The sequence below is a fragment of the Jaculus jaculus genome, chromosome 2 (assembly GCF_020740685.1).
Source record: "Jaculus jaculus isolate mJacJac1 chromosome 2, mJacJac1.mat.Y.cur, whole genome shotgun sequence".
NCBI lineage: Eukaryota > Metazoa > Chordata > Mammalia > Rodentia > Dipodidae > Jaculus > Jaculus jaculus.
The window spans coordinates 162,562,546-162,579,574 of record NC_059103.1 but is presented as its reverse complement, the minus strand read 5'-3'; the positions used below and the strand labels follow the sequence as shown (position 1 = coordinate 162,579,574).

At 42.3% G+C, this 17,029-nt stretch overlaps 1 protein-coding gene across 1 annotated transcript; it reads right to left on the bottom strand.

Annotated features, from left to right (window-relative positions):
- Positions 1-280: 280 nt before the first annotated feature.
- On the bottom strand, positions 281-541 carry LOC101608304 (protein kish-A-like). Its single transcript, XM_004657028.2, has one exon. The coding sequence runs from the start codon at positions 539-541 to the stop codon at positions 281-283; it is 261 nt and encodes an 86-aa protein (XP_004657085.2).
- Between the last annotated feature and the right edge of the window lie 16,488 nt (positions 542-17,029).

Here is a 17,029-nt window from a genome sequence, read left to right as displayed (position 1 = left end):
CTTACCAGTTTTGTTTCTACTATGTGCCTTTAAGCTGCCTTACTTCAAAACAGAAGAACATTTGCAGAATGCAATGTTGAGTAACAGTGCTGAAGCTGATTGTTACAGGCTTACGTCTTAATAATTTATACAGATCGCTGGTCCAATAACATGAAAACAGAGAACAGCATCTGGAAAGTTACCTCATCCAGTGTGCGGAGATAAGCAGGTTAATCGTTCTTCCCACTACTTTGTGCAGGCAAGTCCTTGTTCATAGTGAAGTCTGATGGAAATTCAAGTGTCACTTTTTCCTGAGATACTGCATGAAAAGGATGCTGAAGGCCATCACTGCACAGCACACTGTGACGTAAGGACATTTTTGTTCTCCAATTCTGGCACATTTCCAAAATATCCCCAACAATCCAGCCTTATTTCTGTCCAGGACACTGGGTGCCAAGGACTGGATGTAAGCACATGTACACATGAGCAGCAAGATGATGGTCAGCAGACTCTGGAAATTGAAAATGGCCGACAAAGCGAGGCCGGCGAGCCCCAGCCACATCACCCTCCGGGCCGCGGTGGAAGCCCTGTCTTTTTTTTCCCCAACTAGTCTCTCTTCTATTTTTATATAATCACATTTTTCCCCTCTCATTATGCTAGTCTTCTATAGGAGTAGTGTCAGTCACTGTGAGGTCATGACTACCATGGCCACTTTGCCTGCTAACTTCACGTTAATATCTCCCAAGATCTCAGAGAATAGTCCTGTAGCACTTGACCTGGGTTCCCTGACTTGGTCATGCAAGGAGAGAGCTTTGCCTTATAGCTGCCTACCCACTAACTCGGTGGAAATACATTTTTTGTTAATTGAGAACTTTATCATATGAATATATTGCAACTTTTTCTTTGTAAAATGGCTTCTTTCCATCTCTGACACATACCCCCCACCCCAAAGGCTCGAGGTCCACTGAGGAAGAAGTAACAGAAAGAGTGTAAGTGCCAAATGAAGGGAGGAGTGCTTTGGGATACTGTCTTCCAGACACAAAGTAGTCTCAGCATTCAAAAAAAAAAAGACCACATCAGTATAGAGAAGGGACTGGTTGGAAAGAACAGGTTCAGTGGAGAAGGGGCAGGAAAGGGAGACAAAGGAGGATGGTGGGATGGCACACTGAGTATATGTATGGAGATTATCAACAAAAAGGTTTATAGAAATAAAATAGAGCTGGGCGTGGTGGCACACGCCTTTAATCCCAGCACTTGGGAGGCAGAGGTAGGATTGCTGTGAGTTCAAGGCCACACTGAGACTACATAGTGAATTACAGGTCACCCTGAGCTAAAGTGAGACCCTATCTCGAAAAACCAAACTTAATTAATTAATTAATTAATTAATTTAGTGGCTCCTTGCTACTGCTCCAGTTAAGTGCTGAGAAGATAGGACTTTCCTCGCATCTATATTATGACCTCATCTGTCTAGTCCCTTTCAGAGGTTAGCCAGCAAAATCGCGGTAGAGGGCTGGAGAGATGGCTTAGCAGTTAAGCGCTCGCCTGTGAAGCCTAAGGACCCCAGTTCGAGGCTCGGTTCCCCAGGTCCCACGTTAGCCAGATGCACAAGTGGGCGCACGCGTCTGGAGTTCGTTTGTAGTGGCTGGAAGCCCTGGCGTGCCCATTTTCTCTCTCTCCCTCTGTCTGTCTTTCTCTCTGTGTCTGTTGCTCTCAAATAAATAAATAAATAATGAACAAAAAACAATAAAGGATACTATCATTAAAAAAAAAAATCGCGGTAGCATTCTGATCAGTATAAACAGCCTGGGCATTAATGAAACATTAATTATCAAGAAAAGTATGCCAAACATTGTGGCCCGTGCCTTTAATCCCAGCACTATAGAGGCCCAGGTAGGAGGATCGCCTTGAGTTTGGGGCCAGTCTGAGACAACATAGTGAATTCCAGGTTAGCCTGGGCTAGAAAGAAACCCTATCTTGAAAAACCAATATATATATATATTCCTGTTTGGTTGGAACTAAAATGTGTTAAGTGGTCTGGAGAGATGGCTCAGTGATTAAAGGCACTTTCTTGCAAAGCCTAATAGCTTTGGTTTCATTCCCCAGTGCCAGATACACAAAGTGTCACATGCATCTGTAGTGTTTGTAGCGGCAGGAGGCCCTGTTGCACTCATTCTCCCTCTCCCTCTCCCTCTCCCTCTCTCTCTCTGTCTCTCTCCCTCTCCCTCTCCCTCTCCCTCTCTCTCTCTGTCTCTCTCTCTCTCTGTCTGTCTCATAAATCTAAAAATAAAATCTGTCAGTGTCCAGTGTTGACTATATTATTATTTGGGAGGCTGGGGTTGAAGTATGGTCTTGTTCTAGCCTAGGATGACCTGAAATTCACTATGTAGTCCCAGGGTGGCCTCGAACTCTCTATGATCCTCCTACCTCTACCTCCCGAGTGCTGGGATTAAAGGTGTGCGCCACCATGACTGGTTTATTGACTGTTTTTTTCAGCCACCATGCCTGGTTTATTGATTGTATTTTTGAGTCTCTGCTTTTGATTGCTCTACCTCTTGGTATCTGTCCCTTCATTCTGTCAGCCTGTAAGCATGATGAACCCAGACTTACTATCCCTTGTTCCCTCTTCCTCTCCCTCTCTGTGCATTATGTGCATTATGTGTTACTGAAAATACAGTCTACATTTTCTAAGGTTCTCTCTTTAAGCTATGGCTTTAACCCTCTGAACACACACTAACTATATTCTGGTTTCAGCACAACCCACAGCTCTCACGGGGAAGAGGAGAGAGTTAAATCTATTTATTTATTTATTTAAGAATAGAGAAAGAGGGGTGAGAGACAGAGAAAGAGAGAGAAATGATGGGTATACGTGGACCTCCTACTTCTGCAAATCAACTCCAGATGCATGCTTCATTTTGTACATCTGGCTCTACATGGATATGAGGGGACTGAACCCAAGCCATCAGGTTTTACAAGCAAGTGTTTCAACCACTGAACCATTTCCTGGCCCTTTCTGCTCTCTCTCCCTGTCTTTTATATTTTCTTTCTCAATCTAAACATGAGTAATCAAGTCTTACAAACATGACTCTTGACACCTCAAATCCATGTTTCAGTATGAAAATTATTTAGTAAAATTTATAACAGAATAAAATAAAATAAAAACTTGAGACATTTTTTCAATACAAAAAGTGGGGAAGTCAGCTATAGGTTTCTTGAGCTATTTTAATTTTGAGGTTGGTGCAAAAAATGTTCTATTAACATATTCTAAAAGGTTTCATGTGATAGTCTTAAGGATGTTAGGTCAGACACAGAGGTGGACAGTAAGTCTGTTAAGGAAGCTAAAGGTGGTATACAAAAATTGGGCTATGAATCTATAGCATTCTAACTCGGCACAATCATGAAGTTCTCATCAATCAAGCAACCTTGTAGATTAACATAGGGGTGATTCTTTTCTTCTAGGAAATTAAGTTAGCACTTGAAATAGAACACCCACTAACTGGGGCCATGTCTTCCAAGTGGAGTCTGTATTCATTCTCAACTTCAGCTTCCTGAAAGTTCCTTTGTTTCTTTGCTACTAGAACTTACGGTTTAGCTGTCAGTCACTTTGTAGCATGCCTGTTCTCTAATTGTACCCAGTGTATTCCTTGAAGATTCAAAAAATCAATGCTCAGGTGAGCTTTGCTGTCTTCTAGAACCAAGACGTAATCCAATTTTACCTACTAGCTTTATACTAGCCTTACATTCCTCTATTTTATTCAATTTATTTTTAATAAAAATTGGTGCTTTCACTGTTGATTTCTGGGCTTTTTTTTTAAAAGCTAAAAGTCTTTTTACATTATGCAAACTATACGGGAGTAGATCTGTAGACACTTCCAGAAGCTTTTCAGTGTCATCAAGCTGACAATCCAGATTGGCCACACCATAGCCATTGTAGTGTGTTTGTAGTGGTATATATTCTATTTTCAATTCCCTAATGACCCACAGGGCATCTTTCATACACTTTATTGCTACCTGTATGTCTTCTTTGATGAGGTCTGTGTTAACCTAATTTTTTTTTTTTTTACCCAGGTTTTTTCCCAATAATTGAGTTTTTCAAAGCTCTTTATATATGTTGGATATCAATCCTTTATCAATGACTTTTCAAAATATAGTCTCAAAGTCTGTGGTTTGTCTGTAACTCAAAATGTCATATTATAAAAATATCACATAAACTTTCAAAAAAATCCTGGGTATAGGACCTTTCAATACAATTCTTTCCATGCTTCACTACCATAGTCCTCCCCAAGTAATTTTTTCTACTTGCAGGGATGTTTATCAACAAAAATGCAACCCCTAAACAAAGTGCAACAATAATATTTATAATCACCTCTATAAAAAGATTGTGAGCTGGAGAGATTGCTTAGCAGTTAAGGCAGTTACCTAAAAAGGCTAACAACCCAGGTTTGATTCCCCAGTACCCACATAAAGCTAGATGCTCTGATGAATGCATTTGAAATGGCTGTGGGCCCTGACACTTCCATCATTTCCATTCTCATTCTCTCTCTCTCTGTGTGTGTGTGTGTGTGTGTGTGTGTGTGTGTGTGTGTGTGTGCGTGTGTGTGTGTTTCTCTCTATCTCTATCAGCTTATATCATCCAGAAGCCATAGATTGTTATGAAAAAAATTTCAGTGCCAGAGATGGGATCCCTTCCAGTGAGTTGTTGGCCAGGGAGGTCCCTGTTGCCTCCAAAACATTATAGGCTATTGCCAAAGCCCTTGGTTTCCCATGAGAAAGAGTAGTAAGATCCTATTGCTGAAGGCTTTACATGTATGAGTGGCAAAGTCACTGAGAAATCAAGCTGGTGCCTTCTCCCTGTAGCCAACCCAACTGAAAACTAGATATAGCTGCACTGTATACAGCCTTGTGGGAGACAGAAGTCACCAGTGAAAACAGTGGACACTGGAGGCCTCATTTTTGGCCGGACAGGCCAAGTGACTGAATGAGTGCAATAGTGGCATGTCTCCTCTGTGGAAAATAAACTGTTCTCTAATAGGACTGAAGGCCCGCTCTATGGGAGGAAATACATGCCTGGTATTGGAAACCTAATCAAAAGCCTATGGCAGGGGAGGTCATGAGCCTTAGGGGTATAAAGTCTGCCCTTGTCTGGATAAATGCATATATTACACTCACCAAATTGCCATGAATGTACTACACTTAATGTTCATATTCATATATTAATGCTAATCTCATTTCTGGTTAGAAAAGCTTTTCCTTTCAGATGGCAATGACCATTGGGATGACTCAAAAGGCAACATAGTGCTGAGAAGGAACAGAGGAGCGTCCAGTGCAGAAACACTTCACACCCTCCAAGGCTCAGGGTCCATTGCCAAAGAGCTGGTGGAAAAAAAAAAAATGTAAGAGCCAAAGGAAGGATACCACTCCTTACATACAACAGTCTGGACAGAGATTAGCCTCGATATCCAAGCCCTCACAGTGCATAGCAATACCTACACAAGATCCTCATAATAGGAGAAAAAGATTATGACATCAAATTGAAAGAAAGACTAATGGAGAGAGCTAGGGGATGTGATGGAGAGCAGAATTATGAAGGTGAAAGTCGGGGAAGGGAAGGAACTACCATGATTTCTTGTCTGTAAGAATAGAAGTTGTCAATTAAGACCACATATATATTAATATATATATATGGACAGATATAGAAAGACAGATAGTTAACAAGTATATTTTGAATATCTACTCTATGCCAGGCATTGTTCTAGGCTAAGTGCATAGTGTGACTCACAAGATGGGGGGAGAAAAATCACTATTCTAGATGAGTTTTCATTCAAGCTACAAAAGGTGATATGTGAGAAGAGGATGATGTCAGTAGGTTGAGGTGATGGTGTGCATTTTGAATTAGTTTCTCATGAAAGACCTTTTAGGTGAGATCAAAGAAAGTGGCATTGGAGTGAATTTGAAGCAGATAGGAGAATGAAGAAGCCAAAATCAAGATTCATAAACAAAGGCAAGAAGTATGGAGATTAAATGTTTTGGTAAATCATTGATAGATTTTTTTTTTTTTAATCAGAGAGAAAGTGAGAGAGATAAAGGGAGAGAATTGGCACACCAAGGCCTCCAACCACAACAATTGAACTCCAGACATGTGAATCACCTTGTGTGCATGCACAACCTTGTACACATGCATCACTTTGTGCATCTGGTTTTTGTGGGTTCCAGGGAGTATACGCTGGGTCCTTAGGCTTCACAGGAAAGCATCTTAACTTCTAAGCTTCTCTCCAGCCCTCATTGATAGACTTTAAGCAGAGGTTTGGTATGATATGAGTCATGTTTTAGATTGTTCTCTGTTATAGAAGATAGACTGAGTTAATTTCACTATAGTAAGTGCAAAGCTGGTTGTAGTGGCTAGACTAGAATACTCTGAGCAGAGCCCTGAGCATCTTTAATCACCACTTCAGGATCATCCACAGGAAGAAAAAAAAAAAATGAGATCAGAAGGTAGGCATGGTCGTGCACACCTTTAATCCCAGCACTCAGGAGGCAGAGGTAGGAGAATCACTGTGAGTTTTGTGAGTTTAAGGCCATCCTGAGACTACATAATTAATTCCAGGTCAGCCTGGGCTAAACTGATACCTTATTTTGAAAAAAGGAACCAAGAAAAAAGAAGTGAGATCAGAAGGCAGAGGGAGAACAGCAGGGGAGAGTGAAGTTGGACTGTGATTATTGCTGTTGTGATTATTATGACTTGGAAGGCTTCACTGAGAAGAGCCAGGAACTGTTCTCAGTACAGATGTTTCTTGATGTACAATAATTCTGTGCCCACTAAGCCCATCATAACTTGAAAATATTTTATCAAATATGCCAGTAATATACTCAACATGTCCAGCATCATCACTGCAGAGACCTGGATGTTGCCCCCATGAGTATGTAGTTCACTGGGATGTTTGGCTATCTTCTGCTGCCCAGATTCATGAGAGATTATCATACCACACATCACTAGTTCAAGATTTAAGTTAGGCCAGGCATGGTGGTGCACACCTTTAATACAACAATCAGGGGGCCAAGATAGGAGGATCACTGTGAGTTTGAGGCCAGCCTGAGACAATGTAGTGAATCCCAGGTCAGCCTGGGCTATAGCTTGACCCTACCTAGAAAAAAAAATATTTAAATTAGCCAGAACTCAGGAGGCTGAGGTAGGAAGATTGATGTGAGTTCAAGGCTAGCCTATGGCTACATAGTGGATTCCAGGTAAGTCTGGGCTCAAGTAAGATAGTGTAAACAAACAAAAAGAATTGGATTAAGATTTACTGCTCAGTAAGTTTGGTTTCAAGCCAAGGTAAAGTAAACCATCATAAATGGGGAGTCACCTGTATCATGTCATATCCTCACTACCTTTAAGATGGGTAAAGTTATGACCTCATAATGTGTCTGAGTATATCAAGTCACAGAGTGACAAGTGAATTGCTCAGCCTTCTTCTAATATTATAGAGCAACAACAGAACTGAAACCCAGTCACCTGCCATAGACTGACATGCTAAGAGTCTCCACACTTCATCTTCCAGGGATGATGGAGTAGGACCACAGGATAGATGTGGAAAGGGCCTCCTCTTCTCCCCAGAAGATATCCAAATATCTCAAGGAAGAATTTTCCTGGGTGCATGTGTTGAAGCAAAGTGCCCTGTAAACTTTGAAGATAATGATTGTGCACATTAGTTAAAGCAATCTCTTGGAAACCCATTGTAGTGACCTGTAATCCCAGTACTTGGGGGGGGGGGGCAAAAGCCATCAAATCACAGTTTTGAAGCCAGTCTGGGTTACAAAGAAAATTCAATGGCAGCCAGACTTATACAATATCATGCCTCAAACAGGAAAATGGGGCAGGGGGAGACAGAAAGAAATACATTGAACTAAATTATATGCATTTGGAGACAAATGAATCTATGAGAAAATGAGACACACTGAGGAAAAGTCACTTCCTCTTCTGCCCCAGACCCAAGAAAATGTATCCAAGTAGTATCTACAAGGGACTCAGGCCAACCAAACACTTCCTCATATTGGGTTGCCAGAGTCCTGTGGAGATATGTGCCCAGGCCACAATATCTCAGTGGAAAAGAGTGAGGAGAATCAGATTCAGGTGATGTTTCCTTCATTTTAACATGAAATTACGAAGCATGACTGGCATAAGATGATTCTACAGTCTTCCACTTATTAGAGATACTATCCAGGCCTAAGCACTACACAGCAAAGAAAGCTGAATCCCAGTCCACAGCGAACTTTGTCCATCTATTTTGCTGTTAAGGGTAGCTCATAGTACAATGCTGTGGTAGTTTGAATGTATATTTCCCATAGACTCAGGTGTTTCATTAAAGCTTGTAATTTGCATCTCCAGCCACCTCGATGGAAAAAGTGTCACTGGGTAAAGATCTTCAGGTTCAGCCCTAAGGTATGTTTGGGGACACATTTAACTACCAGTCCAAAGGTATGCATAGCACTCTGAGCTCTGGAACAGTCCCTGCTGAATCCTGCCCATTTGTGTTTACTGCCTTTGGGTTTTATGGGCTGTTTGGTTGTTTCTCTCTGCTTGGATGTATGACAGCAGCTTCTTCCACCAGTGATATAACTTCCTCCCACTGGATCTGTAAGTTTAAGATAAATCTCTTCCTCCTTTGAACTGTGTCTTGGTCTGTATGTTCATTCCAGCTACGTGAAGCTGAGTACAATAATTTGGTACAAGAGAAGTGGGGTCTTTCTGACCATGTAGATTTTGGTCTTTTGAAACTTATGTTCTGGAGGGAAGGACATGGACTTGCAACTTACAGAGCAGTAAGTCAAATTTCATGGGTTGTTCCAGAGAGATTTTGAAAATGCTAGGTGCAGATAGCATTGCATTGGCTTATGCACTTTCAAAGGGAAAGGAAAGATAGCAGAAAACCTTGTTGGAACTGGGCTACTGGCCTAATGGCTGGCTCAATTCTGCTGCACATACCAATGGAGTTCCACCAAGGTTGAATTTAGAAGTAATAAACTGGTGTGCTTCGTGGAAGATGTAGAGATGCAAGATGTATTATTTAAGGTTGGAAAAATTCAAAGAAGTTTAAAATTACTGGCACAGAGACAGGCTTTACGTGACTGAAGTTGCTATTATCAAGCAGATTTGTCATTGTTAAGAATGGGCCAACTCCTTATGATGAAATAATGAGAAGATGCTTGAGGTGATGCGACCCAGTAAAGACTGAATGGTAGAAATGAAAATTTTTGAAAGGAAAAATTATGAAAGAAAAAAAAACTGCTCTTCAAGTTCACAATTTATTTCTTTCCTGGATTAATAATATGGTTGTGTTTTTGCACACCTGGTATTGATTTTCAAAGCATAAAAAATCATGGAAGTTGGTCATGAAGTGCACACAGTTCAAGGAGTCACTGCTGAAATGCAATATGAGAGACAGGGCACAATATCTCTAATAGAGAAACATCTAATTGAGGGGCCAGTGGAGCCATTGCAAGGTGTACTGTGGTTTACAATGGAGACCCTAAGAATAACCTGACCCTGCATAAAGAAAGCTATAAGCTCCGGTATCAGTAAAAGACAGTAACCTCAAAAGAGAATGGACAGAGTCATGGAGTGAATCATACAGTGTTCTGCTTTTTTCTGTAAGTTTCTGCTGTTGCAGGTGACCAGACCCTGCTGCAGGCAAGCACATGGGACACCACATGGGCACATATACATGTATGTGCCTCACACACACCACTTACACACACAATGCAGTAAATAAATTAATTTATAATTTCAAATATTTATCTTATTATATTGCACTTTATTTTGATCATGCTACATCTGCCAAAGCCCCAAAGCATGTATCACATGCCAACACCAAGGAAATTAACCTTTTTAGATGAAAATATTTTGTGTCATGAGTTGCACTGTGTTCTTTAAATAAATGAGTTGAGGGTTGGAGAGGTGGCTCAGTAATTAATGCTCTTGCCTACAGAGCCTATGGATCCAGGTTTAATTCACCAGTACCCACATAGAGCCAAATGTACAAAGTGGCACATGCACCTGGAGTTTGTTTGCAGTGGCTGGGAGTCCTGGTATACCCATTCTCTCTCTTTCTCTCCCCCTTTCTCTCCCCCTTTCTCCCTGTCAAATAAATAAGTAAATGTTGAAATTATAACTTGCGTTACTTACGTGTGTGCTCTGCATGTGGAGAGTCGCCATAGCCTCGTGTTCTTGTGATTGAGTCTCATACCTAGTCTCAAGCTGGTGGAGTCTTTGGAAGATGAATCCTCTTGCTGAAGGAGGTGGGCCATGGGAGACCCACATTGGGATTTTATGATCTAGCTCCTCCTTCCAGAGCTAGCAAGCTCACTCTTGCTGCTTCCTCCCTGTTGATAGGTGGAGGCTGTGAGCCAGCTTTCTACTCTTGCCATACATTCCCCTTCATAACATCACTTCCACTGAAAACTGTTGCCTGAAATAAATACTTTCCTTCCATAAACTGCTTCTTGTAAATTTATTTCTTAGCAATGAGAAGGTAATTGTGACACTATGAATTTGACTTTACTTAAAATCAGTCTTTATGTGGGTTAGAGAGATGGCTTAGTGGTTAAGGTGCTTGCCTATTTGCCTACAAAGCCTAACAACCCAGGTTTGATTCCCCAGTACCCATGTAAAGCCAGATGCACAAAGTGGCACATGCCTCTGGAGTTTGTTTGCAGAGGCTAGAGACTCTGGTACACCTGCTCTCTCTTTCTCTTTCTCTCTCTCTCCATCTCTCTCTCTCCCTCTCTTCTCTCTCTCTACTTGCAAATAACTAAATATTTTTAATCAGTTTCTAAAAAGTACTTTATTTGTGTTTTGATGAAGAGACACACAGAAAGAAAAACACAGAGAGAAAAAGTGTTGTTGCACCACAGCTTCTAGCAACTGAAAATCAACTCCAGACACATATGCCAGTTTGTGCATCTGGATTTCTGTGGGTGCTGCAGAATTGAACCTGGGCCATCAGGCTTTGCAAGCAAGCCCCTTTAACCACTGAGCCATCTCTCCAGCTCCAAATCAGTCTTTATAGATATAATGAAGCTTACTGCAGGTCATGCTGGAGTATGGTGGGTCCTTAATTGAGTATTAGAAAAGAAGAACCAAAGACTTACAGAAAGAAGAGAATGTCACACACACAGGCACAGATGCAGAGGAAATCAGGGTGTGTGACAATGGAAGCAGATCAAAGTCATGCAGTTGCAAACCGAAAAGATGACAAATATTGCAGGTAATCTCTATTTCCCATTATGGCCCAATGCAGAATGGAAATCATATCATTTCTATTTTCCCTGGTCTTTAAGGCTAAAACCAAGCTTTAATTTGCCCTGATTTTCATGATATAAATATCATGTTATTTCAACTGATGAGAAAATCATTAAGTTTAGTAGTGTATTTTGCTCATTATTTGGGAACACATTTCCTTCATATATCTGAAAATTGCTTTTAAGGTTCTCACAAAATAAATTAAAAATAAAAAAAGTGGGGAAAAAGGAGATAAGACCAGGGTACATTACTCAATAGTATAGTATGTTTTTTAGTATGTGCAAGGCCCTGGATTCTTTCTCCTGTGCCACAAAAGATAAAGGAAAGAAAGAAGGAAGGAAGGGAAGGAAGGAAGGAACCAATTTTCTGGGCCTTCCAAAGTATTCAAATAAAACAAAATTAATACAAATGGGTAAATGTAATTGGGATCTCATGTCTTCATTTCCAATCCTTTTGCCAGCCCTATCTCTCTCAGTCCTGCTTGTGAAACAGGGTGCAGAGAACAAGCAGAAAAGTTGTCTTCTAAAGTGTGGATGGATGAGCTAGGAAGATGGATCAGCAGTTAAAGGTACTTGCTTGCAAATCCTGTCAGTCTGGAGTTCAATTCTCCAGCACCAATGTACAGCTATCTGCAAAAAGTGGCACCTGCATCTGGCATTCGTTTGCAGTGGAAAGAAACCCTGGGATAGACACACACACACACACACACACACACACACACACACACACATAAAATGTGGGCAAGTACAAGAGGATTTGGAAACACACCCATTTACAGAGACTCAGGAAAACTTGCGAAGCTGAAACTTAAGAGTAAAGCGGTGGAAATTTAGGCCATCTACAACAGTGGATCTGTTGCAATCTTAATGGCAAAGACCCTGAGGCAACTTCCTGTTTCACCCTCTATCCAGCACCTTTGAAGCATATCCATGTAGAGGAAGTGATTAAGGATTAAGGAGAGAGGATCTGTATGGGGACCACTATGCTTTTGCATGGCTCAAGCACATAGCCCTCAAAGGAAATCTAATCCGGGTGAGCTGGGTCAGAGTCAGTGACTTCATGTAATTGGCATTGAACATGATTCTCACAGCTGCTGCAATGGTTTCTGGCAAAGATTTCCCCAACCCAGACATAAACTTAATCAAACAGAAAAATGCCAGAAAGTGAAATTACAGGAGATTTCTTTCTCCTTTGCCTGTCAAAAGTGTTCTGAAATAATCTTCAGTAAGCTAACCAATGATTTGAACTGAGTGCAAACTTGTAGGTAATATTGCTCATTATTTGCTTTCCAACCACAATACATGCACATGACTAATACATTTGCAAAGCCATAATTCCCAATTTAATAATCATTACTCCATCAAGGTCTATCTGAAGGCTAGAATGTGAGCACAACATTATTATGAATCTAGCCTGATTTAGAAACAAATTAGCATAAAAACCTTAGGGCTTAAACTATTATTGTATTCAATATCTAATGAGATCCCTCCCTACTAGTTTGATGAAAGTCTGGCATAACATCTAGCAGTTAATAACTACTTTGAGGGCACTGCTTAGCTAGTTTCCCAACCTCTTTGCTAAAATGTTTAACTACACAAGAAAATATACATTTAGCCCAGAAGTTTAAATGTAAATATTAATTTGTAATGAAAATATAAGAGATTCATTGGTGATTCAAACCACACTCTACAATGAATTACTTACTGTCAGATTAAGTGGATAAATTACAAGTAATTCTTAGAAAATACAAAATGTGAAGCGAGATTAGAAATGAGGGATCACCGGATGTGGTGATGCACTTCTTTAATGCCAGAACATAGGAGGGAGGCTCAGGTAGGAGGACTGACATGCGTTTGAGCCAGCTTGGGGCTAGAATGGGACCCTGGTTCAAAATAAAAGAAAATGAGGGCTCACTATATGGTTCAGTCAGTAGAGCAAGCTTGAAAACCTGAATTTGCATACCCAGAACATGTGTGAAGTGCTATGGTATGTCCCTGTAGGCCTGGGAATTGGGAGATGGAAACAAGAAAACCCTTGAACTCAGTGGCTAGCTGGTCTAACCATATTGGTGAGCACCAGATTCAGTGAGCGAGCCCATCTCAGCAACTAAGGTGGAGAGCAATAGAAGGAGTCATGCACCCACACACATGCAAAGACACACGTGCATGCACATTGCACACATATGCACACGGAGAAAGGAAAGTTTCAATGGAAGGAGTATGTGGGGAAGACAGAGGGATGTGAAGGAAATATGACCAAAATACATTTGTACATATGTACAAATTGTCATTAAGGACTGGAGAGATGCCTTAGCACTTAAGGCACTTGCCTGCAAAGCCTGGGGACCTAGGTTCAATTCCCCAGCACCCATGTAAGTCAGATGCACAGGGAGGTACATGCAACTGGAGTTCGTTTGCAGTAGCTAGAGGTCCTTGCATGCACATTCTTTCTCTTTGTCTGCAATTCTGTCTCTCTCTCTCTCTCAAAATAAGTAAATAAATAAAATATTTTTTAAGAATTTGTCAATAAACAGTTTAAAAAATCAGTGATCACTTTGTTATTAGCAGCTGCACCCCACCCCCATCCCATGTTATGCACTGGTGACATCCAAATGTACCCTATCCACCAAGTTCATGTATAGTACATGAGTCTGTCTATTCAGCCAGAACAGCCAGAAACACTCAACACTTTTGCACATGTGCATGTATATACACACTCTTACAACCATCCAGAGATAGGCCAGGAGCCAGTCTGGGAATGTCCCCAACACTCTGGTGTTTCTCCAGGATAGCTATGTTGTGGAGGCCCAGTCTGGTGGTCAGGGCATGGTAGTGGGATTTAAGAGACATGGGTGTCCTCCCTTCCTCCCTGAGAGCCACTGTGTGACTGAGAAAGTTGACTGGAGCTGGCCTGTCCTCTGCTTTTTCTTAGCAGCTAGAGGGATGCAGGTGAATGGGATACACAGCTGTGTAGCAGTGAAGATCCATATCACTGTCACATAGCTTCATTCCTTCGAAGATACACGATGGTGACCAGATTATTATAAGAAGCTACAAAGCCCTTAGCATGTGATTTCACCCATATGGTGTTTCTGGTTATCGAATGGGAAGCAGAAGCTCAGAGGTACAGATAACCTGTCTAAAGTCAAGTAGCCTACCAGAGCTTAGGGTCCTGATTCAGACTGTGGAGCCAGAAACCTTAGAACCCACTTGTACTTTAGGGAGCTTATTTCAGAGGAGCCTGTAAACTTGGGTGTTCCCTTTCTTTCTTTCTTTCTTTCTTTCTTTCTTTCTTTCTTTCTTTCTTTCTTTCTTTCTTTCTTTTCTTTCTTTCTTTCTCTGTCTCTCTCTCTCTCTCTCTCTCTCTCTCTCTCTCTCTCTCTCTCTCTTTCTTTCTTTCTTTCTTTCTTTGTTCTAAGTAGGGTCTTGCTCTGGCCCAGGCTGACCTGGAATAATTCACTATGGGTACTGAGGCAGGGTGGCCCCAAACTCACTGAGATCCTCTGCCTCCCGAGTACTGGGGTTAAAGATGTGTGCCACTACACCCAACACATTTCATTTTAGAAGTTGACTCTTCCCTCTCACCTATCAGAGAGATATTCCAGCCCAATTTGAACAGGTGCTGTCTTTTGTGCCCTGGGCAGCTGGAACTGTATGTGGTCTGGCAGAGTTCAGCATAAGGCTTCATCCCCACACCAAGAGGACATAAGAAAACACACGTAGACACAACCTTGAGAGCTGGGAACAGACATTCAAACACGTAGCCAGCCTGTTGGTCACTGTGTACACAGAACATTAAGGACTCCACAGCTGGAGAAGGGGGAATGACAACACCCAGGCCACAGGTAGCACCCTTCTCTGCCCGGCTTGTATCAGTTTTGTTGGTGCATCTTAATGACTCCTATACTGGATTCATGTTATGTCCTTGGAGTTTCCAGGCTGCTGAGAGATTCTAATCTCAGTAGTGAGCAGTAAGGAAGGAAGGCTGGATGTCCACATGTGTGTATTCTCTGGAGCCCAGGGAAGGGGTCCACTAGTGTTTGACTTGGCACCCTGGGCCAGGAGCTCAGCATGTGGGAACTTGGTGAACATAGGTGCTCAACAAAGCTTATGCTGGACATCCACCCTGGTCTGTTTCTGGTCAGTGTCTGGGGAGTCTGGTGTGATTGATCATTGGGTAACTGGTCATTGGATGTTCCATCCTCTGTTATGACAGGCATCAGAGAGTCTAAAGCAGACTCTGTGCTGCAGATGGGCCCCCTGTATTCTCCTGGGGTTGTGCCTAGGGGGCCAAAAGAAGGAAGTGGAGGTGCCTAGTCTTCAAGAGGCCAGGGATCACTGGTGACTTTAGTAAGACCCTGTTTACCAGGTACCCATCAAACTTGAGTTCTCCTGCATGCTGGACAAAATGCAGATGAAGCCACCATCAGGAGCAAAGCCACTTACATATCTAACCCCAGTGTCCACTGTCAAGTGTATCTGTAGGTACTGGGCCTTGTGGGGGACCAGGCCAGTGGTGCTTTCTAGAACTAGTGAAGCCACCAGCCACTTCCTCTGCCCTTTCTGCCCAGATGGGGGCGGGGGGCTTCTGATATAGCTGTGGTAAGACAGACTAGGTGGGGTCTCATTCACCTGGCAAGTTCCCACTGCCCATCCGCTGGAGTGATGGGATGGTTTTGCTCAAACTCAAGGATGGCCCTTTAGCTGAGATCCTCATTGGACCTTACATATGAAAGGCCACATCTACAGCCAGACACTGTGGTTGAGCGTGCAGGTCAGGTGGTGTGGAGGCCACCCCAGGGCTTCCTTCCCAGCACACAGCTCATGTAGATGAAAGGTTTCTCTAGCACACTGCTTCTCGGTCAGGTATGAGCCATGGAGCCCTGGTGGCCAGCCAAGTGAAGGATGGGTGCAAATTTGAGACGTGAGTGCACTTGCTGGACATATGGGATGAAGGTTTAGCGCACACAGCTATCTGTACCTATTGGAAGGCACTGGGTTTTACCCCCCCTGGCCCAACTGTCACTGTGAGCTAGCACAACCATGCTTATCTGGGGGTGGTGCTTTGTAGGTAACCCCAGTGAGGACCAGCTACCAGCCCCTGCATCATAGCCACTTTGTACATGAACCTGTGTGCAGGGCACTGTTGCTTTTCCTCATCGACGTAGGGAATGTAGTACTGCCTGTATCTGTGGGTGGGGAAACTTGTCAGACCAGATAGCTGAGGTTCTGGCCAGCTTCCTGGGCCTTTTGAGGGCCAGGAGCCACTGGGCTGAAATGAATTCATTTGTTTAATATTATTTCATTTTGAAAAACATTGAGCTATGGAGAATAATAAAGACCTTGTCGGCTCCTCAACCCCACTCCACACACGCAACAAAAGCAGTGAAATGATATACACAGTGGAAACATTGGAAGCTTTGATGGTGAGGATATACAATTAGTGTCACCACTTTGGAAAACTATTTAGGCTTTTGGAAAATGTTAGACAGTTATCTTATGATTCATTAGTTTCACTTTTAGGTAAATAGCCAAAAAAAAAAAAAAATGAAATCATGTGTTCATACACACACACACACACACACACACAAAAAGATTCTTTAGGGGCCAGAGAGAGTTAAGGTGCTTGCCTGCCAAGCCAAAAGGACCCTGGTTCATTCCCCCAGTACCCACGTAAGCCAGGTGCACAAGGTGGTGCATGTGTGTGGAGGTTGTTTACAGCAGCTGAAGACCGTGGTGCACTCATTCTCTTCCTCTC

Coding starts and splice junctions, on each gene's coding strand:
- LOC101608304 (XM_004657028.2), bottom strand. CDS start 541: ATGTGGCTGGGGCTCGCCGGCCTCGCTTTGTCGGCCATTTTCAATTTC.